General features: G+C 38.4%; 1 protein-coding gene across 8 annotated transcripts in view; it reads left to right on the top strand.

Annotated features, from left to right (window-relative positions):
* The window catches only part of agap1 (ArfGAP with GTPase domain, ankyrin repeat and PH domain 1), a 193508-nt gene that overhangs the window by 70567 nt on the left and 98267 nt on the right, over positions 1-24674 (top strand). For 5 of the 8 annotated variants that reach the window (XM_050065654.1, XM_050065653.1, XM_050065649.1 and 2 more), the window contains exons 2-7: positions 1144-1202; positions 1280-1367; positions 11994-12008; positions 17136-17221; positions 18920-19061; positions 21331-21465. In XM_050065654.1, the coding sequence (XP_049921611.1) occupies positions 1144-1202; positions 1280-1367; positions 11994-12008; positions 17136-17221; positions 18920-19061; positions 21331-21465 (525 nt within the window). The remainder of the gene's footprint in view (positions 1-1143; positions 1203-1279; positions 1368-11993; positions 12009-17135; positions 17222-18919; positions 19062-21330; positions 21466-24674) is intronic. The other 3 variants (XM_050065657.1, XM_050065655.1, XM_050065652.1) reach the window with 1 other exon arrangement.

The raw sequence follows: 24674 nt of genomic DNA, 5'->3' as shown, positions 1-24674 counted from the left end.
CCTCATTAATAAAACCCTTCATTTAAAAACTGCATTTTGTGTTTACTTGTGTTATCTTTGACTAATGTTTAAATTTGTTTGATGATCTGAAACATTTAAGTGCGGAAAACATGCAAAAAAGTAAGAAATCAGGAAGGGGGCAAACACTTTTTCACACCACTGTGTATATATAAAATTTCCAAAGTTATTATTAAAATGTCAGAAAAATATTGATAAGGTTGTCCTTGAACCTCTCGGTGCATCGTAGGGTCACTGTTTTAGAGCCGCGACCAAATATATCGCCACGTGACTTTACGCCTTTATGTCCCAAAATCACACAGAACTTGTACGTGAACAATTTATGGTCGGATTCTGATCTTTGAGCGGTTCATTGATTCAGACCAGTCTGAAGCATCATTGACTCTGTGTGTGTGTGTGTGTGTGTGTGTGTGTGTGTGTGTGTGTGTGTGTGTGTGTGTGGCTGCGGAGGCAGTGAGAGGTCATGGGAAATGAGGGGTGTTGTTGTTCCTCCCACACTCTCTTTAACTGTAACTGTTCACAGTGGTGTGTTATTGTAGTGTGATAGTGTCAGTGTTATCAGGGAGGTCCCAACACACACACACACACTGATGCTGATAAATCAGGATGTTGACTTCTTTATATGTTTCCGTCTGTCTTTTATTTTCTTCAGTCACTTTGGGTTTTTGTGGCTGATGCGTTGAGCTCAGTGTCGACGGCCAATCACAGCACACGAGGGCGGGGCTTGGCACAAAGTGGGTGGGGAAATGATAACGTCTGAGTGACATCATCATTCAGTGCTCTGTTCTGGGAGTAAAAATAAAATGTGACGATTGATATTTCTGTTTTTATTATGATTATTTTTATTTTTCATTTATCCGTCGATTATTTGGAGGATGAAAAATGTCAGCTGTAATGAGGCTCTTCATCCTCCTCCTCTTCCTCACTACTCCCGCTGCTCTTGACTCCACTGAGCAGGAACAGATCGGCTCCCTTGTTTCCGTCATTCTCGGGTTGACGTGCAGCCCGTTGAGCCTCGTGAAGAAAGATAAAACTATCTCAGTTTTCCTGTTACGTGCCAAAATGGCCTGCACCTGAACGCACCACATGCTCATGATGTCTTTGTTTTGTCTTTGTGTCGTACAGATGCATTTGTGAACAGTCAGGAGTGGACGCTGAGTCGAACGGTACCAGAACTGAAAGTGGTGAGTGAACAACATCTCAAACAGAATTATAGAAACATTTCAGATTCTTTCACACCGACTGATCTCTTTTCTCCCAGGGCATTGTGGGTAACCTGGCCAGCGGTAAGTCGGCGCTGGTCCACAGGTACCTGACGGGAACGTACGTCCAGGAAGAGTCACCTGAAGGTAAGGACGTTCTCTCTTTCTGTCTGTCTTTATGAGATCTGGCTGGATCTGTCTTTTCATTAGCTCCAATGTTTTTGTGCCAAACTCATCGAGCTTTACCCTCCTCCTCCTCCCCCTCCTCCTCTTTCCAAGATTAGATCCATGAAATAAATAAATAAATAAACAAACAAACAGAAAAGTAGATTAGAAAGCGAGCAGAAAATAATAAAGCGAGGCTGGATTATGAACCTCCGTCTCCTGCACGCGAAGCGCCCGGAGCCGGCGTCCTCTCAGCCGCGCCTCCGTGTTTCCAGAAGCTTTTTCTTCTCAGGCGAAGAGAAACAAAAGCACAGATTTGAGCAGCAGAGCAGAAAAAAAGATAAAGAAGAGCAGAGAGAGTCACGCATGGACCTCTCCACTCTGCATCTATATTTTAGGGAGGTTTTATCACAGCTTGAAATGGAAATCTGCGCCGTTTCTGTTTCGGGTGAATAAATATAGGATGTGTTAAACTATTTAAAACATTCTGATATCAGCTGGTTTTAACCATGATGCCCAGCAGCCACACCGACGCCACCAGACCTTCAGGAGACCCCGCATTGGTTGCAGGAACAAGATTTCTGATTTCAGCTGCGTTAAATCATGTCATATCTAGGCTCTTGTTTTGGGAGCCGTAGTAGAGGTTTCTGTGGTTGGTGTTGGCTGATGGTGGCGTGTAGCTGTGGGTCATCATCAGGATGAGGAAATCATCTCTCCTCCTGCTGACTTCTAGCTAGCTGCAAGCTAGCCTGGTTGATGTTTCCAAATGTAAACGTCAGTAAACATAAGGAATGGGGTGATGATGGGAATGTGAGGTGCTCCTGCTTCAGCTGGGAATAACTGCTTTAATGTGTCACCGTTCAGAGGCGACTGTAGTGCGACCCTGTGGCTGTTTTGTGGTTGTCAGGATGTGTGGTCTGTTAAATTATTTCACAACCAGAAACCATAGATTGCCAGAACCACCACGAAATATGGACAATTATGAGGACGCCGCCAACGAAGTGAGAAGACGAAACAAGGACTTGACATCACTTAACTTAAATAAACGTAACTTAACTTAACTCAACTTAATTTAACTTGACTTGACTTGACTGAATTTAACTTGACTTAACTTGACTAAACTAAGTTGACGTGACTTAACTAACTTGACTTGACTTAACTTAACCTGACTTAGCTAACTTGACTTAACTTAACCTGACTTAGCTAACTTGACTTGACTTAACTTTACCTGACTTAGCTAACTTGACTGAATTTAACTTTACTTAGCTAAAGGTAACTTGACGTAACTTGACTTAACATAACTTGACTTAAGTAACTTGACTTAACTTTACCTGACTTAGCTAACTTGACTTAACTTGACTCGACTTAACCTGACTTAATGTAACTTAACATAATGTAACTTGACTTAACTTAACTTGACCTCACTTAAGTAACGTAACTTGACTTAACGTAACTTTACTTGACTTAACCTGAATTAGCTAACTTGACTTAACTTGACTCGACTTAACCTGACTTAATGTTACTTAACGTAATGTAACTTGACTTAAGGTAACTTGACTTGACTTAAGGTAACTTCATTAAAGGCAACTTGACTTAACTTTACCTGACTTAGCTAACTTGACTTAACTTAACTTTACTTGACTTAACCTGACTTAATGTAACTTAACATAATGTAACTTGACTTAACTTGACCTCACTTAACTAACGTAACTTGACTTAACGTAACTTCACTTAACTTGACTTAACGTAACTTGACTTAACTTAACCTCACTTAACGTAACTTGACTTAACTTAACCTCACTTAGCTAACTTGACTTGACTTAACTTGACTCAACTTAACCTGACTTAATGTAACTTAATGTAATGTAACTTAACTTAAGGTCACTTAACATGATTTTACATAACTTAACTTATCTTAACTTAACTTGACCTAATATAAATTAACTTGACTTGACTTGACGTAGTTTAGGTTAGCTTAGCGTGACTTAACTTAATTTAATTTAGCTCAGCTCAACTTAATTAATTCAAAGGAGGTGATTGGATCACATTTCACTGTAGTTGCACTATGTATAATTTCCATGTGACAAATATATGATGATGATGATGATGATTTTCTGGATTAATCACGTGGTCCTTTAAACCCTTTAAATACGACGTCCCGCAGGCGGCTGCTGGAGATCGCTGTTTGCATGATCCTGTTTAATCAATCTAAAATAAGAGCCATAAAAGATCAGGGTGGGAATCACCAGAGCATACTATTACAATACTTTAATCACAATACAACATTATTTTGATTTTAAACGTGTTGCGATATGCTGAGTATTGTGATTAAATGTATTGCAATATATTACCTCTTATAAACTGTAAATGTTGTCCCTGAGGGAAAACTTTGTCACGTGTGCGCCTGTAATGACGTCATTATGCTACTTTACGTGTAGTGCAATGAGTAAAACACCTTTTCACTTCTCTCTCAAATAACTCTTTAAGTGTTAAGAAATATTTCTACATTTAGAAATGTTTTGGATTAAAATATTTTGTGTGTATATTTTGTAAAATCTGATGACAAAGCGTCCGGATGTCTGAGTGTATAAGTATATTTCTGATTTAAGGGAGACAGTATATGGAACTTACAGGACAGTGTCTCTGCGGAGCTCTTTAATGTTTCATCCGGCTCTTTGTGAACAAATAAAAATCTAACTGAAGCTTCCTGCAGCAGCGTCTCCGCTCACACGCCCCGCGGAGTCGGCGGCCATATTCCTCATCCAATATTAAAGTGGCTCCTCTGCCAGCTCCCCCTCTTCCTCAGGCAAAGACCCACTTTGACTAAACCCCCGTGTTCCTCTGAATATTTCACCACTCGAGCTTTTCTCCTCTCAGGAGGTCTCGGACGCCTCCTCAGAGAAACGTCTGCTTCTGTTATCGACCAATGGGTGAGGTTCATGCGGCCGACACGAGCTGCTTCATTTAAATGATTCATCCTTTAATCACTGATCAGCTGTCGAGGACAGATCTGCTGCTGCAAGGCTTTTATTGTGAAAGGCTTTCGTTCTGGTCACCGTTGAAAAGCTGAACACAACTGAGAGACAAACACTTTTTATTCTGTTTATTTCAGATTTCTGAGCAACAGAAAAAACAGCGCAGTAGACTGTGAGACTTATTGTGAGAGATAATGACGATAATTATTTGGCTCTACATTATGGTAGTAGTTTTTATTTCTTATATGATAGGTGTGTTTATTTTTAATATTCTACTTTTATTACATCTTTTAAAGAATAATAATAAGTTGTAGTTGTTTGTTATTCCTTTAGTTAACAAATAAAGTTAAAAGCTCCTTTTAAAGCGCCTGTTTGAGGCGAGAATGTTGGATTGTTGTTCCGCCTCGACCACGTCGGTAAATGTCTCGTTTTTAAAATTATGCAACAAATCACGTGGTTAGCTTTAGATGAAAAAACATCAAGGTTTTGCCTTAAATAGACATGTTTTTTTTTTTTTAACTAATCTGATCACGTCACATGACATACGTCATGTGCTACACGTGCTAGCACACAAAGTTTTTTTCCCATCCACCTCAACAAAAGGGACTCCTTATGTTTTATCGTTACCGGCAGTGTTTCAAAATGACGCCACCCAGCAGTGTATCGAACCAGAGCAGTCTCGCCTTTAAGTCGGCAACAGAGGCAGCAACAACGCCAAATAGACATCTGTGTCAGAGGGGCAGCCTGCAGGACGGGACCACTGATTGGACAGGTGTGACGCTTTGACCACAGGAGATTTGAAGCAGCTAATAGTAGTTAGCAGCTAACTCGAAGACGAACAGCTGCCAAAAACGTCCCCGCTTGCAACATCCTCCTGAGACCCTGTGAGGACATCACATTCTGGGTTTACTGCACCTCATACTGCATCCTGCTTAACTCAGACCTGTTGTCCTCGTTCGTGGACACGTGTTTGTGCCATCTAGTGGCAGTAAGAGCACAATACAGTAATCCATGTAAAAACAAGATGGAGGCCATCTCTGCCAAGTGTAATCATCAAAAATGACGCAACATAAAGTGCAGGTTTTGCCGTAGTAACTGTCAGGTATACGTGACACTTCCTGCACAGATGTTTCACATTAAAAGCCTTCAAGTGGCTAAAAGAACAAACTCCTTCCAGTTCCTTTTACTTTGAAACATCTGCAGGAAGTTTTGGCTTTGTGGTTTCTTTTTAACTGCTCGTATTTTAAACTTCTTTGGCATCTTCTCTAGAAATAATCAGACAGGAAACAAAGTGAGAACCATCTCATTAACACGGTGTGTGTCAGTAAAGCTTCCTCTGCCTGGTGCTGAGCAGAGAAACTGCAGCTAATTAACCCGGCTCAACCTCTTTGTATGTTTTCAGCCTTGAAAACCATCAAACGCAGTTTATTCAGGGTGAAACTCTGCAGCTTTCATCATGTGGGGACCCACCCAAAAACCAATTTTAGCTCCGGGTCCCTCAGCGGAGGAGCTGGGCCTCCCGTGTTCTCAGGGTGCAGTTAAAGTTTAAACACAAAGATTTTTATTAATAAGTCACGAGAGGAGTTTATCACAGAGTTAAAGAGACTCTGAGGGGTCAGAGTTGAGTTCCTCCAGAACTCGGAGCAGGGATCCAGAGACTCTGTGGTGGAGGGGAATCCCCGGAGCAGATTATTCCCGAGGTGTCCACATAGAAAAAGAGATGAAATCTTGTTCAGCAGTGACGTACCTCTTCTTAAAATGCCCTCTGCGGCTCTGCCGTGTCGGACTGCTAAATGCCCAACGGTCTGTTTCCACCGCTCGGCCTTAATTACACCGCCACTCTGCCAAGAGCAACACGACACGGCTTTTCAAGCAGCTCCACATACCAGATATCTGAGCCAGCCCCAAACAACAGCTCCCCAAAATTCTTTGATCTGATGACGAGCCTGGCGTCCAGCTCCAATTAAAAAAAACAACTCTTTGAGATGGTTGCATAACGATGGAGGAATAAAAGGAGGAGCTGATGTGTTGTTTTGAAATTCCTGGGATCTAAAAATAAGCCTCGGCCTGGATTCCCATGGCGATTGATTGGGAAGCGGAGTTGGTGGCTTGCGAGCAGCCGGGGCGACCGCAGCGCCACAAAGCCACTAACCAGAGGTATTCTGGGGCTGCAGACTGGAGCCTCGGCTGCAGACGGCCGCCGCGCTCACATCAGCTCCTGTTAATGAGCGGGAAACTTCCTGCAGCTCCTGTTAGTGTGAAACTGATTCTTATTCAGGTTTAAGCATCAGTCCTTTAAAACTCCTCTCTGTGCTGCGTTCAGGGACACTCAGACGTGCAGGGTTTCATACTCTGTTGAGCTGTCGGAGAATGAAATGTAAATGTTTTGAAAAGGAAAATATAATTATTTTCTTTTGTTCTGAACATTTGTATTTTTACTTTCTCATTTTTCATACATTAATAGTGTAGGATGTTCTTATGCTGTTTTCCTACACAAAGTAATGCACCAAAGTTCGTAGGTAGCTACATATATATTATTCTATATACGTACTTCATAATTCGTGTGTAACCGGAGTATTCATGAAGGCTGTGATCATGTGACCAATGCACTAACAGGAGTAAATATGTAAGTGTCCAATAAGGAGGCAGGTCAGGGTGGTGGTCAATGGGTCAAAAAACACAGGACTTTCCGCTGGAGGCCGGTGTTCAGAACTGTGTGAATGTTGAGTTATTTTGAGTCACGTCAGCACCATGTTTCTTTTGCTAAACCTAATCTCTGTAACTTTACGTTATGTCCATAATGTCATTATTCTGGCGCAAATCCGTGGGATGTCATAGAAACCATTGTGGGTGCATTTTACGTAGGTTATTATACGAACAGTTTTGGATGCACTTCCGCACAGTATTATACGAACCGTTGTGGGTGCATTTTACATAGGTTATTATACGAGCCATTGTGGGTGCATTTTACATAGGTTATTATACGAGCCATTGTGGGTGCATTTTACATAGGTTATTATACGAACAGTTGTGGGTGCATTTTACATAGGTTATTATACGAGCCATTGTGGGTGCATTTTACGTAGGTTATTATACGAACAGTTGTGGGTGCATTTTACATAGGTTATTATACAAACAGTTGTGGTGCATTTTACATAGGTTATTATACGAGCCATTGTGGGTGCATTTTACATAGGTTATTATACAGACAGTTGTGGGTGCATTTTACGTAGGTTATTATACGAGCCATTGTGGGTGCATTTTACGTAGGTTATTATACGAACAGTTTTGGATGCACTTCCGCACGATATTATACGAACACTTTTGGATGCACTTCCGCACAGTATTATACGAACCGTTGTGGGTGCATTTTACGTAGGTTATTATACAAACAGTTGTGGGTGCATTTTACGTAGGTTATTATACGAACAGTTTTGGATGCACTTCCGAACAATATTATACGAACAGTTTTGGATGCACTTCCGCAAAGTATTATACGAACCGTTGTGGGTGCATTTTACGTAGGTTATTATACGAACAGTTTTGGATGTGCTTCCGCATGATATTATACGAACAGTTTTGGATGCACTTCCGCAAAGTATTATACGAACCGTTGTGGGTGCATTTTACGTAGGTTATTATACGAACAGTTGTGGGTGCATTTTCATAGGATATCAAACAAATCGTTGAAGGTGAACTTTCACAGGTTGTTATACAGCCCATTGTTTGTGCATTTTCGCAAGATATATAAACTGTTGTGGGTGCAATTCCATAGGATGCATTTTCGTAGGATTTTATACGAACACTTGTGGGTTCATTTTCACAGGATATGATACTGGGCCTCCCGACTATTTTGATAAACAGTGAATCTTTAAATCTAATTCTAATCTAATTCTAATCGATCAAAAATGGTGGTAAAAGTTTTCAGTTTTCATGTCACATGTGGAGACTTCGTGTTTTCTGTTGTTTCACACGGAATTAAACTGAATATGTTCAATTTTTAGACAAAACGAGACACTGAAAGACGTCATGTTGGACCAAGAGGAACTGAGACGGACATTTATCACTGTTTTCTGACATTTTATTTTATTGATAATGCTAAAAAAAATGACTCTAAAGATGATTCACTGATTATTTTATCCATCATTTGGTTAATCGGTGACTTGTATCGACTGTACTTTAAACTTCAGAGTGTCCTTGAATGCACCATCAGTAAGAGTCTTGACAGTGAATCAGCTGCTCTGACTGAGTCAATCAATAAAAGTGTCTGAATTGAAAACTGATCGTCAGGAACGTTAAGTATCTGCTGCTCTCAGTGAAACCAACGGAACGATCCGTCGAGGCAGCGGCGACCATGACCCCCCCTGAAAGTCACGGTGGTGTGTTTAAGGAGCTGCAGCAGCAGATGGAATCCATTAAAACAGAAAGGAGCTCTGGTTGGGAAATCACCCGCAGCCACCGAGACTAATGCTGCTGCTGAGTTTGTGTAGCTGCCGCAGACCTCGTCCACAGATCCTGTTGTTTTATATATATGCTGTATTTATTTGTTACTGTAACGGAAAAAGGAAAACAGGAAGTGAGGACGGAGTGAAAACGCGGAAAAAATCAGGAAAGTCGTTTGACTGCGGGTCAAACTTAGACATCTGTGAAACAATGTTGATTTATCAGTTTATCTGTGTAACAAGTCGAGACAATGACAAGATGGATCTCGATAATAAAACGCCACAGAGAGGAATTTAGTTTCCTCGGCTCTGCAGAACATCACTCTGCTGATGACACCCGAACTCTGAAAGAATAAGTAGACGCATTGTACTGCGCTTTTTGATGAGTTTAGGCACAGAAGCAGCTTGGTTAGGGTCAGGAAACCTTCATCATAGCGGTTCTTTGTCACTTTTTATCCGCATTAATCGTTTTTTTATTGCTAATGAGTGAACAGGTTGTAACAACTTAAAAACTGAGACCTTCTTAGAATTTTCGTGAAGAACTTGGGCTGAATTTTCCAGGAAACTGCCAGGAAATCAGGTTATTTCATACCGCAGAAATTAGGCTTTTTTGGCTTTATGCGCCACTGAGCAACTTTCATAGGAATGTACGGGGCTCCGCCTCCAATGCTGTATCCAGGTCTCGCACAAGCACGTGGTTACATTTAGCCAACAAATGTACGTGGTTACATTTAGCCAACAAATGTACGTGGTTACATTTAGCCAACAAATATACATGGTTACATTTAGCTAACAAATATACGTGGTTACGTTTAGCCAACAAATATACGTGGTTACATTTAGCCAACAAATATACGTGGTTACATTTAGCCAACAAACGCACTTGGTTACGTTTAGCCAACAAACGCACATGGTTACGTTTAGCCAACAAATATACATGGTTACATTTAGCCAACAAATATACATGGTTACATTTAGCCAACAAACGCACATGGTTACATTTAGCCAACAAATGTACAAGGTTACATTTAGCAAACAAATGTACGTGGTTTCATTTAGCCAACAAATATACGCGATTACATTTAGCCAACAAATGTACGTGGTTACGTTTAGCCAACAAATGTACGTGGTTACATTTAGCCAACAAATGTACATGGTTACCTTCAGCCAACAAATATACACAGTCACATTTAGCCAACAAATATGCGCGGTTACATTTAGCTAACAAATATACGTGGTTACATTTAGCCAACAAATGTACGTGGTTACCTTCAACCAACAAATATACGCGGTTACATTTAGCCAACAAATGTAGTGGTTACATTTAGCCAACAAATGTACGTGGTTACATTTAGCTAACAAATATACGCGGTCACAATTAGCCAACAAACGTGCATGGTCACATTTAGCCAACAAATATACGTGGTTACATTTAGCCAACAAATGTACGTGGTTACATTTAGCCAACAAATATGCGCAGTTACATTTAGCCAACAAATGTACGTGGTTACATTTAGCTAACAAATATACGTGGATACATTTAGCTAACAAATATACGCGGTTACATTTAGCCAACAAATGTACGTGGTTACATTTAGCCAACAAATATGCGCGGTTACATTTAGCTAACAAATATACGTGGTTACATTTAGCTAACAAATATACGTGGTTACATTTAGCCAACAAATGTACGTGGTTACCTTCAACCAACAAATATATGTGGTCACATTTAGCAAACAGATGTACGTGGTTACATTTAGCTAACAAATGTACGTGGTTACCTTCAGCCAACAAATATACGTGGTCACGTTTAGCCAACAAATATACGCGGTCACATTTAGCCAACAAACGTGCGTGGTCACATTTAGCCAACAAATGTACGTGGTTACCTTCAGCCAACAAATATATGCGGTTACATTTAGCCAACAAATGTACGTGGTTACATTTAGCCAACAAATGTACGTGGTTACATTTAGCTAACAAATATACGCGGTCACATTTAGCCAACAAACGTGCGTGGTCACATTTAGCCAACAAATGTACGTGGTTACCTTCAGCCAACAAATATACGTCGTTACATTTAGCCAACAAATGTATGTGGTTACATTTAGCCAACAAATGTACGTGGTTACATTTAGCTAACAAATATACGCGGTCACATTTAGCCAACAAACGTGCGTGGTCACATTTAGCCAACAAATGTACGTGGTTACATTTTGCCAACAAATATGCGCAGTTACATTTAGCCAACAAATGTACGTGGTTACATTTAGCTAACAAATATACGCGGTTACATTTAGCTAACAAATATACGCGGTCACATTTAGCCAACAAACGTGCGTGGTCACATTTAGCCAACAAATGTACGTGGTTACATTTAGCCAACAAATATACGCAGTTACATTTAGCCAACAAATGTACGTGGTTACATTTAGCTAACAAATATACACGGTCACATTTAGCCAACAAATATACGTGGTCACATTTAGCCAACTAACGTGCGTGGTCACATTTAGCCAACAAATGTACGTGGTTACCTTCAGGCAACAAATCTACGTGGTCACATTTAGCCAACAAACGTGCGTGGTCACATTTAGCTAACAAATGTACGTGGTTACATTTAGCTAACAAATGTACGTGGTGTCGGTGTCTGACGCAGGAAGTCACTGACCAAGTCCTGGTATTCTATGACTTCGGTGTTGATTTTAAACATGAGGATTTATTGTCTCTGGTTTGGACGCCACATTAGTTCACCTAACGTCCTCAGAGAGACGTCTTTAGGAACACATGTCTTTAGAGACACACATACGTCCGTTCATTACGTTTGTTTTGGCCGATGTCTTGTTGTTGTTTTCATAAATATAAACAAACAGAAAACAGATCCAGCCATGATCCTTGAAATCTTCTTCTTCTGCAGGATGTTTTTGTTGTGCTCTGACCTCCAGCTGACCTGCTTGGAAAACTCTGGTGTCCTCTGGTGTCCTCTCTCTGTGTCTCTGGTGTCCTCTCTCTGTGTCTCTGGTGTCCTCTCTCTCTCTCTCTCTCTCTCTGTCTCTGTCTTCATAAGTGTCCCTGTGTTGGACGTAGCGATGGACTCTGTCCTCTCTGCTGGGTCTGACTGCATGTTATTAACTGCGGCTGCGTTGTCTTTTTGCTTTCTGTCTTCTTTCTGGGCTGCTCTTGTAAACTAGCTGACGTGGACGCAGGTAACTATCCTCTTCCTCTTCTTCTTCCTCCTCTTCCTCTCATCCATCCATCCATCCATCCTCCTCTCTGTGATTGTGACGGCAGCGTGTTGAGAACGTCTCGGCTTCAGCAGCGTTTCGTTAAAGCTTCATGAAGTTCAGCAGCAGCTGCTCAGGGTTTGAAACCAGCGCCGTTTGATTCACACGCAGATCAGAAGGAAACATAACGAAAGCTGCTCCGTCATTTCCACAGAGGGTTCTGGAATAATAATAATAATGTGTATATATGTGTTGCACACAACTCAAAATAAAACCAAACATTGGCCAATATAAGAAAGGCAAAATGCAAAGGTTGAACACACACGAGGACCTGTAATGAAAACACTGAAAATAAAACATGAGACGATAAGTTTGTCGTGCTCGACACAGGTACAAATACAACAGATAATATATAGAATCTGAAGAAATTTAAATAGAAAGAAAAAGACAAATATTATTTAAGTTTGCATAGCGATTATGAATATTAAGAATTTCAGAATAAAATTACGTATTTGCCAAAATAAAAGCCCAAAATGCAAAAGTTAAACACACGCAAGGACCTTTAATGGAATAACAGAGTAAAACAGAAGAACAAGCGATTAAAAAAAACAAAAAAACAAAATAGAGCGTAAGTTCAATAGTTAGTAAAATTTGTATTACTTTACGTAATGCAAAAAATACAAAACAAAAAAAAACATCAGATAAATACAGTGTAAAATCCAGAACCGTGCACTTTGGACATATGAGGAGACACAGGCGGGAAACTCACCGTTAAAAAAACCCCACTTTTTGTTGCGGTATCAGGAAATACGATTATTTCACTGGAAAAAAAATAGCTGCTTTTTGTGACACTACCTCATAGGGAAATGCGACTATTTCTGCATAACCCTCCCCCCGGAAAACAAACAAAAAAAACAACAACAACGGCTTTTCATGGCACTTTTCTGTAAGAAAACCCCACTTTTTATTGTGGTACCATGGCAGGAAATGCAAATTTTTCTCCGTAAAAAACAACCGCTTTCCATGGTTTTATCCTGGCAGAAAACGCGACTTTTTATTCATTAAGCACTACAGCTTTTCACAGCACTATCCTGACAGGAAACACAACAATTTCACTGTTTTAAAAAAAACAAAAAAAACAAACAAACAAACACTTTTTGTTGCGGTATCCCGGCAGGAAATGCAACTTTTTCCTCCGTAAAAAACAACCGCTTTTCATGGCGTTATCCTGGCAGGAAACGCCATTTTCTTTGTAAAACACTGTGGCTTTTCATGGCGCTATCTCGACAGGAAACACGAATAATTTTCCGTAAGAAAACTACACTCTTTGTTGCGGTGTCCCGGCAGGAAATGCAACTTTTTCCTCCGTAAAAAATAACCGCTTTTCGTGGCGTTATCCTCGCAGGAAACGCAATTTTTTATTCATTAAACACTACGGCTTTTCACGGTGCTATCCTGACAGGAAACACGACTATTTCACCATTAAAAAACCCCAGTCTTTGCTGTGGTATCCTCGCAGGAAACGCAGTTTTTTATTCATTAAACACTACGGCTTTTCACGGCGCTATCCTGACAGGAAACACAACAATTTCACCGTAAAAAAACTAAAAAAAACCAAACACTTTCTGTTGTGGTACCATGGCAGGAAATGCAACTTTTTCTCCATAAAAAACAACGGCTTTCCATGGCGTTATCCTGGCAGGACACGCCATTTTCTTTGTAAAACACTACGGCTTTTCATGGCGCTATCTCGACAGGAAACACAAATACTTGGCCAGAAACAAAGAGCTGTTTTTTGTGGCACTATCCGACAGGGAAATGTGATTATTTCTGTGTGAAAAAAATACAACAACCAACAAACCAAAGGCGTTTCATGGCACTTTCCCGGCAGGAAACATGACTATTTCTCGTAACAAAACCCCCCTATTTGTTGCGGTATCCCAACTTTTTCTCCGGAAACAAACAGCTGTTTTTTGTGGCACTTTCCCGACAGGTAATCCAACTTTTGCTTTGTAAAATATAAGTGCATTTCATCGGGCTGTCCCGGCAGGAAACAGCTATTGATTTAAACAATCAACCAAACGTTCACTTTTGTTTGCCATGGTTCTGTGACGTCAAAGTGGACGTTGTGGAAGTTGTGTACCAAATTTTCACAAGTTCTGACTTGTAAACGTCCCCAGTCAGGAGCTCATTTATCCGATTATTTTGCCAGCACATGAAGGCAGCGTGAGTTTCCTTCCAGCCCTGGCAGTGTGTCGTGTGAACGTCTCCGTCGAGGCTGAAACAAGTTTCTACTGAATAGATGAGAAATGAAAATAAAGACATGCTGCTGCCGAACGCCATCACACGATGCTGAAGCTGAAGCTGAACTCCACGTGTCTGAACTCGCCTCCGTGTCTGTAGTGTAGCTGTGAGCATGTGCAGTAAACATGATGTACATCACACACACACACACACACACACACACACACACACACACACACACACATACATAGTATATAAATATATAAACACGCTGTGCTGACTCAGTGAGCCATCTGCTTTACTGCAGCAGCACCGTCCGTCCTCGCCACATGGCGCCCGTACACAGGAAGCTGAACGTCTACCTCAGGGTTTTATTCTCTAAAGTTATTTACCTGTAAACACCTGATCCATCCAGGACACACACACACACACACACACACACACACACACACACACACACACACACACACTTCACACAACATGAGCATCTGAGTCTGTGACCTGTGGGAACTTCCTGTTTCCCAAATGTTGGAAAACTTGATGTGTGTCAGCTTTGAGACGTCTCAACTCAAAATATCTGCTGTGTGTGTGTGTGTGTGTGTGTGTGTGTGTGTGTGTGTGTGTGTGTGTCGCTGCCGTATATAAACATCCACCATATCATTTACTCTGCTGTCTGTAGTAAAGGCACTGGCTCTCAGTGTTTACAGATCAGCTGATCCCCAAAATAACATCTGCACTTTTATTTTTAGTTTTTCCCTCCACTTCCTGTAAATCGTCCGGACCAGACGTTTGTTCCCACACTGAGCCGAACACTTGAGCGCTCACTCTACTGCTGACTCCGTCTGAATGTCTGCAGGACGAGGCGGAATGAGTCTGATGTATTTTATTTATACAACACAACAACAACCATGATACTTTTAGTGACTTTATTTATTGTTGAAAAATAAAAGTTTATTTTAGCTGCACGGTTTTTAATGCAAAAAACAAAAAACAAAACAGGAAGACAACATGAAGTGTTTTTTGTTTTGTTTATTGTAGATTTTTTTTTAATACATTATATATGTATATATATATATATATATATACATATATAAATGCAATAAAGCAACAATACAATGTAGAATATACAGAAAATAAGTTTATAAAAGTAAGGAAAACACAAACAAATTAATGAGAAAAAAAGTACATAAAAGCAAAATGAAAATTAATTAAAAAGTAATACGAAATCAATAAAAACAACATAAAAAATAATTAAAAGTAAAAATGTAAGAAAACGTGAATAAAAAATAAATTGAAAATAATTGTAAAAAGTCAAAAAGTTAATAAAAACAAAAAATAAATAAATGACCAAATAAATAAATGAAAGTTTTAAAAAATAAAATAAATGAAAATTGTAATAAAAATCAATTAAAAAATCTAAATTAATTAAAAAGTAATAAATAAAAACAAAATAGAAATAATAAATAATAATGTCAGAAAACTTAAATAAAAATAAATTGAAAAATAATTTTAAAAAATCAGAAAAAAAGTAAAAACAATAAATAACTAAATAACCAAATAAATGAAAGTTTAAAAAATAAAATAAATGAAAAATGTAACAAAAAAGCAATAAAAAAAATCAAAAGTAATAAATAATAAATAAAAACACAATAAAATAATAAATAATAATGTAAGAAAAATAAATAAATTGAAAAATAATTTAAAAAATCAGAAAAAATAAGTAAAACAAAATAATTTAAAATGCAAAATAAAGTCAGTATAAATAAATAAATAACCAAATAAATAAAAGTTTAAAAAAATAAGACAAATGAAAAATGTAACAAAAAAGTAATTAAAAAAATCTAAATTAATTAAAAAGTAATAAATAATAGATCAAAACAAACTACAAATAATAGATGATGATGTGAAAAAAAATAAGTTGAAAAATAATTTACAAAGTCAGAAAAAAGTTAATTAAATAAAATAATTTAAAATGCAAAATAAAAGTTTAAAAAATAAAACAACTGAAAAATGTAACAGAAAAGCAATTAAAAAAAATCTAAATTAATTAAAAAGTAAGTTAATAAAAACAAAATAAAAATAGTCAATAATAATGTTAGAAAAAGTAAATAAAAAATAAATTGAAAAATAATTTAAAAAGTCAGAAAAGTTAATAAAATAAAATGATTTAAAATGCAAAATAAAGTCAAAAACAAAAAACAAATAAAAGTTTTGAAAATAAAGCAAATGAAAAATGTAAAAAAGAAAAAGCAATTCAAAAATCAAAATCAATTTAAAAGTAAGGTAGTAAAAAGATAAATAAACAAGATAATAAAGTAGTGTTTCATATAATGGACTCAAACAATACAGTGTGAACAGTTACAATAGATTTAAACATAATTAAAAACTCAACTAGTTTTGTTTTTGATGTTGATTAAAAAAAACCCAAACAGGATTCAGCAGGAAGTGAAGTCGGCCATTTTTAATGGTGACCCAGCTGCCGCACAGTGTGACATCATCAAGGTGTGTGTGTGTGTGTGTGTGTGTGTGTGTGTGTGTGTGTGTGTGTGTGCATCTTTCCCTGATACATTGATTTTCAGCCATTTTAATCATCCTAAATATTCACTCTCCTCTTAGTGTCGATCATCTTCCACCAAATCAATCAATCAGTCGATCATAACGTGTCATCGATCACCTGAGTCCTCACCTGTAGAGCAGATCAATCAATCATTGGATCATTACCGTGTCATCGATCACCTGTAGAGCAGATCAATCAATCATTGGATCATTACCGTGTCATCGATCACCTGTAGAGCAGATAGAGACGCTGGTCCACCTGTAGTCGTGTCGTCTGTCTCCGTCTGACGCTGATGCTGTTTCCTGCAGGTGGCCGCTTCAAGAAGGAGATTGTGGTGGACGGTCAGAGTCACCTGCTGCTCATCAGAGACGAAGGAGGCCCCCCGGAGGCTCAGGTGAGTACTGCACCTGCACACTGGGACATCAGCTGAGCGCTGCTGACAACCGACAGGCCGAATGAAACGCTCAAGTATTTTGTGCTGCTGCTGCTGCTGAAGTAACTTTATATCAGTTTAGTCTCTGAAATGGGTTGTTCAGTGTTTGACATGTTGGAGGAAGGAAAAAAATAAATAATAATAATAAAAATAAAATAATAATAATAATAATAATAAAGTCAGAGAAAAGTCAATTAAGAAAATGATAAAAAATAAAAATAAAAAAGAGAAAATATTAGATTGAAATAATAAATAAAAAGTAAGAAAAAGGTTAATTAAAAAATTGAAAATTAATAAATGAGAAGTGATATAAAAACAAATTAAATATGAATAAAAACAAAATAAAAGTTGAAAAGTTAATAAAAAATAAAATTAAAAATGAATCAAAAAGTAAGAAAACAGTCAAGAAAAATGAAATAATAATAAATAAAAAGACTTAATTAAATAAAAAAAAATACAATTAGAAATAAATTAAAAGATAAGAAAAATAAAATAATTATTAATAATAAGGTAAGAAAAACTGAATTCAAAATAAAAAGTAGAATTTAAAAAATATGAAAGCAGTAAATAAAAAATGAAATAAAAGTATTAAATAAAAAGTATGAAAAAGTTCATTAAAAATCTAATTTTAAAGAAAGAAAGCAGTTAATCTAAAATAAAAAAGTAAATAGATTAACAGAAAATAAAATTAAAAATGAATCAAAAAGTAACAAATAAAAGACAAGGCAATGTTTTATTTGTCTCAAGTCTTTCTGTGAAGCGTCCATCATCTTCCTCAGTGATTGATGAAGAGCATCATCAGGATGTGTGACGGAGGACGAGGTGAAAGTGGGTCAGGACTTTACCTGATGAATAATTCACCTGTTTTCTGTCTGCTCCTCATGGAGTCTGTCTGTCTGTCTGTGTGTCTGTGAGGCTCAGTGTGTGCGTCCACCTCACAAATATAAAGTTATAAAACAGGAAGGATATTAAGTCGGTCGTACAGCTCATTATTTCTTGGAAAAATTAATATACAGGTTCATAAATAAACAATGTTTATTTGCAGTTGTAAATAAAAAAAGAAAAGAAAACAAGAATATTGAAAGGATATAAAGCAGTAATATAAAAAATGGATTAAAAAGATAGCAAATAAATGAATAAGAAAAAAATGAGAATAAAATGTAAGAAAAAAGTTAAGAAAAATAAAATTGAAAAATGTATTAAAAATAAGAAAAAAATAAATATAAATAATCTAAAAAAATAAGAAAAAGCTGAATAAAAAAGTTACTAAAAATAAAATCGAAAAATAGATTAAAAATAAATGATGTATAAAAAAGTCAGAAAAAAGTTAATAGAAATAAAATAATGTATAAAAATGTAAGACAGAAGTTAATAAAAAATATAATGAATAAGTTAAGAATAAAATAATAAAAAATTCAGAAAACAAATAATGGAAATAAAACAATGTATAAAAAGCAAGAAAAAGTTAATAAAAATAAAATAAATAAAGTAAAAAAAAAAGTAAAACATAAAATAATTAATGAAAAAGTCAGAAAAAAGTTAATAAAAATAAAATACGTCTCAGTTACAGGAGGAAACAGTTGATGTGTTTCTGATTTGTTTTCTGTCAGACTCTGTGTAAATAAAGTTGTATTTGAATCTGTGTGTGTGTGTGTGCAGTTTGCGCTGTGGGTGGACGCCGTGATCTTCGTCTTCAGTCTGGAGGACGAGATCAGCTTCCAGACAGTCTATCACTACTTCAGCCGCCTCGCCAACTACAGGAACGCCGCCGACCTGCCGCTGGTCCTGGTCGGCACGCAAGGTACCAACACACACACACACACACACACACACACACACACAGGGAAATACAAACTGTTACACTCTCTCTCCTTCTACTGAGGCAGACAGTGTTTGTTCTGTGAGGCTCTGCTGCCACCCAGTGGTGACTGACCGTCACTGCACAGAGCTCAGAGTCCTGGTTCTTACGATTCTAGACAGGATCCAGAGTCAGGAGAAAAATGTGAAACTCCATCAGGAGCTGCACCTTGTCAAAATAAATCCAAACCTTCATAATTGCAGCATGTGTGACTTTACTTTGAAAGGACAGACACAGGAAGTGTCCACGCTCAGCAGTCAGACAGGAGTCAGGTTCATTTCCAGAGCTGGTACCTGCGGTTTCTACTTCCAAGTCTACTGCTGCTGATCAGCACCTCGCTACGACCTGCGGTGACTTCTGTGTTCTGTAAACCAGGATGTAGCCTCGTCCTGGAGTCTGAGACCAGGATGTGATGGTCTTAAAGTTCATTACACTCACTGATTACCTTTATTTCTGTATTTTCAAGAAGGATAAGAACTTTAACAAAGTTCTCGCACACCATAAAGTCGTGCTCTCAATATCTAGTTTGGTCTGAAACCTTCATCAGGAAAAGAAGAGGAGTTTAGTTCTTCCTCATTTTCCTGGATGGCCTCTAAAAGTCTCTCAGACCACAGTGTTCACTGGCCAACGTTTCTCAGCAGAGGGCGCCAAAGTATCACCAAAGTTTCCAAAACGCTGACAGGGTTGAGGATGAACTGAAACATCTAGACAAAAATAAAGTCTCAGTGTTACGGCCAAAGTATCTCCAGATTTTTTAGAGTTCTCGCTTGAACAGTTTTACATGTTTCATTGTGTAAGCCAGAGTTTTGAGCTGAACATATATCAGGGTTGTGGTCCAACACATAAAGCAGCTGACTGGATAAAAGGAACAGCAATGGAAGATTAAGTCTAAAATAAAGTTTTCAGAGTTCTTCCTGGACCAGGAAACTAAAACTCAAAGCAACATTTTTAAGGGTTATATTCCGAAGAATAAACAAGCCGAACTAAGTTATTTTTATTTTTAGTTAATCTGCCGATTATTTTCTAGGTACTTGATTAATCATTTGGTCTTTAAATGTTGAAGGTGATGCCTTTAAATGTCTTGTTCCGTCCAGTATCCAAAGGTGAATGATGAAACATGATGAAATCTCCATTTTTAAGAGGCTGAAAACAACATTCACTCGCAATTTGCACAAAAAACTTCTTCAAATCAATTGGTAGATTTGATTTATCGTTGCAGCTCCACTCTTGACACCAACATTTAAAGATTTAGATAAAAACAAAGTTTCAGTTTGCAGCCAAAGTTTCCAGAGTTCGTCGTTTTCAGTTTTCATTTTCTAAACCAGGAACTAAACTAGAAATTTTCAAGGGTTAGTTTCAAGTTATAGTCGAAAGAAGAAACAAGCCGACATGATAAAGGAAAACATGACCCACTCTAGGGCTGCGACTGACATTTATTTTCATCATCAATTAATGTGATGACTTTTCTAGACTTTTCAGTTGATAGTCTGGTCTGTACAATGCTAGAAAATGGTGAACTATGGCTAAACTAGTATCTCGGGGTCCAAGGTGATGCCTTTAAATGTCTTGTAAACCTCAGAAATTCAGTTCAGTGTCATATAAAGCAGAGAAAATAAGGAAATACCCAAATTTAAGAAGGTAAATATTATATTATCTGCCGTTTTTCCATGAAAAATTACAGATTTTTACCATCCGAAATGAAAGATTAAGACAAAAGTAAAGTTTGCAGTCAGAGTTTGTCCATCCTTTTTCAATTTAATTTTTAAACCAGGATACTGAACTTAAAACATTGTTTAAGTCTTCTTAATTAAAGTCCAAGGTGATGCCTTTAAATGTCGTCTTTGTCTGAAACCCTAAGAAATTCAGTTCAGTGTCATATAAAGCAGAGAAAATCAGGAAATACCCAAATGTAAGAAGGTAAAAATGATATTTTCTGCCATTAGTGCATGAAAAATAAAATTTTCTTGACCATTAAAAATGAAAGATTCGGCTAAAAATAAAGATTTTTTAAATCAGGAACAATTAAAGACATGGCGCTCTCTTTCAACACCAAAAATGGACGATATGTATTCCAAAGCAAAGCCCAGATCAAGTCAGCTTTGCAGCCTCGATCAGAAACATGAAAAATAAGAGTTTGTGATTTTATTCGGAACATTTGAAACTCTACAGATGATTCTGGGGAAAGATGTAAAGACTTAATCTCCCTCCTCAGACGCCATCAGCTCAGCCAACCCGAGAGTGATCGACGACAGCCGAGCCAGGAAACTCTCCAACGACCTCAAACGCTGCACCTACTACGAAACCTGCGCCACCTACGGCCTCAACGTGGAGCGAGTCTTCCAGGACGGTAAGTTTCCAGCATGCTCATCCGTCCATCCTCCTGGGCGGTGGCGGTGGCAGCGGCGGCTGTGGTCAGGAAGTCCAGTCCTCCTCTGGGAAGGTGACATTCCCCCGGCCACAGCCATTCGGCCGCTCTTAATCACACATCAATTAAGAATTAAATGGACCCGCTCAGCTATTTAGCTCAAACCGAACAGCAGTTAAGTTTTATCAGAGCGGGGGGAGGAAGGCAGGCAGCTACAAAAAGAGACGATTCCCCGACGGGATTAATAAAAGAATCAGACATTATAGGAGGAGGAGGAGGAGGAAGGAGAGTGTCCGGAGTCCTCAAGGTCCTGACTGACCTGGACACACGGCGGCCATATTGAGACGATCACAGATGTGTTCAGAGTCTGACCTTCAGATTCACTCACTTCTTTTTAAGTTTTTCAGACATGGGTTAAAACGTGTTGTGACGTCAGAGGGAATTGAACCTCCTGGGGATGCCAAATGGGTGTGGCTCATTTATCAGCACCTTAAACCGAGAGCTTGAGGAGTTAATCTCGAACGCTCTGAACACGTCTGATTCAAGTTTTACGCATACTGCTCTTTTATTTAAAGTTGTTTAAACTGCAGGTGTTAAATGAGCTTCAGCGCTTCTTCTTCTTCTTCATCCTAGAAATAAATCGCTTTTTGGAGGGGCTCAACATGCTTGAAAATTTGATACTTTATGGGTACACAAACTTTCAACAAGGCCTACATGTACCAAACTTGACGTACAAAAAAGCCTCTTGGAGCCATGCGCTAAACCCAACAGAAAGTCGGCCATTTTGAATTTACTGTGCCTCTTGGGTGCATTTTTGGCCATTTCCAGGGGTCGTACTTTTACGAACTCCTCCCACAGATTTGATCCGATTCACTTCAAATTTTCCATCAGACGACCTTTGACATCAAAACTTACTCAAAGCTTGAGTTCTTGTCAAACAGGGTCTGACTAATAACTGGAGAAAATCAGTGGAACCTCAGTAACGACCTCCAGACATGTTTTCTAGTCCTCGTTGAGTCAGCGAAGGAGCCCCCGCCGTACGTTTCACTTACGGGTATGAAAATTCGTAGTCCTATGTAACATCTCAAGACCTACAAAGAAGCCTCTTTTGAATAGTCTGTCACTTGCGTGCATTTTTTGGCCATTTCCAGGGGTCGTACTCCAATGAAGTCCTACAACAGATTTGATCCGATTTACTTAAAATTTTGTCCGTACCATCTCAAGACCTCGACCATCAAAGTCGCTTCTAGCCTGAGTTTTCGTTGAACTGTGTGACCGTGGCCATGTGTCAGATGTTCATGTTTACTTTAGTCTTTGTCGTGATTTGGTAAACACTGATTATTAAAACTGCGTCTTACATCCTCTGATACCAGAGTTACAGTCAGTCAGTGGTTTTATTTACTGAGGCTTGTTATGACTCTGAGGATTAAAGTTGCCATTCGGCCGTAGGACCTGATGTTCTTCCTCGCTGAAACAAACAGTGAGACTTGTGAAGAAATGAATCGTTCAGCAGCAGATTTTGTTCAGTTTGTTAAAATGAAAGAGTAGCAAAGTATCTGAGAGAGGGTGGGGTCAAAGGTCAGAGCCTTCATGACTGATCCAGGAGCAGAACACAACAGGTCTTAGGCAGTGAAGTTATTTTCTGTTATTGCACTGAAGTATCTCGGTGTGAACCCGGCGGCGTGTCTTCTCACACTCTCAGAGCACATTAATAAGAGGTGAGGCAGCTAATGAAGCGGCGGGTCGGCCGGTCGGCAGGCGCGGGGTTAACGGCTTGTAATTAGAGCAGAAATAGATGACATGGACTCGGCGGTTAATTAGCAGAGCTGCGGCGAGTCTGCCGGCCTCTGGCTTCGTCTGCATCCACCTCAGTTTGATATCCAGCAGGTCAGGAGTTGCAGCTTTTTGTACTGTGACTCGTTTTATCTTCAGCTAAACAGGAAAGATGTTCGGCTTTAATAATAATAACATAATAATGTCAGACAGAGACGTCAAATCTGTGTTTTATTTAGCTGAATTAAAGTGTAAACCAGACAGTTTAGACTTGTAGAAACTCATAATGAATATATGTTGAGGTGAGTAAAGCACTCGGGCACTGTGGTGTTTCTGTTGTTCTTCAGTAGATAAATATAACAAAGCATTCCATAACTAAATCAGCATAAAGGTAAAGAATGTAATGACAGCAGACCTAAAAATTCAACTAGTGTCCTCTCCAAAATGAACAGAGCAGATTTAACCAGGTGAAAACACTGAATGAAGTTTTCCCAACACTGTTTGCATGTCTGAGACAGGCCGGTAGCTTAGCACCTGCTAATGTGTGCTCACCTCTTCTCTAATAATTTAGGATTCACATGTTCATTGATCTCATGTTTCAAAGAGATACAAAAAAATCACAAGAAGAGACACAAAATTACAAAAAGTCTCAAACTACCTAAAAATAAGAAACAGAAAATAGCAAGAAAAAAGACAATAGATGGCTACAAAGAGACACAAAACAACCACAATGAGACAAAAGGCTACAAAGTGACACAGATCAACTACAAAGAGACACAAAGTAACTACAAAGCCATACAAAATGGCTATAAAATGACATTAAAGAGACACAATACAAATGCAGAGACAGAAAACAACTACAGACACACAAAACAGCTTCAAATAGATACAAAACAACCTCAAGGAGACACAAAACAACCACAAAGAGACACAAAACAACCACAAAGAGACACAAAACAACTTCAGAGAGACACAAAACAACCTCAGAGAGGCACAAAACAACCACAAAGAGACACAAAACAACCTCAGAGAGACACAAAACAACCTCAGAGAGACGTGACAAATGACTACTAAGAGATAAAAAACAACAACAATGAGACAAAAGGCTACAAAGTGACACAGAACAACTACAAAAAGACACAAAGTGTCTACAAAGACACACAAAACAACCACAAAGAGACACAAAGTAACTACAGAGACACACAAAATAGCTACAAAGAGACAAAATGACCTTAAAGGGACACAAAACAGCCACAAAGAGACACAATACAAATGCAGAGAGACACAAAACAGCTACAAAGACACACAAAACAGCTTCAAATAGATACAAAACAACCTCAAGGAGACACAAAACAACTACAGAGACACAAAACAACCACAAAGAGACACAAAACAACTTCAGAGAGGCACAAAACAAC

Source organism: Epinephelus moara, chromosome 16 (genome assembly GCF_006386435.1).
Source record: "Epinephelus moara isolate mb chromosome 16, YSFRI_EMoa_1.0, whole genome shotgun sequence".
NCBI classification, from domain to species: Eukaryota; Metazoa; Chordata; class Actinopteri; order Perciformes; family Serranidae; genus Epinephelus; species Epinephelus moara.
The sequence above is the reverse complement of the archived record's forward strand: the minus strand, read 5'-3'. Positions and strand labels throughout refer to the sequence as shown.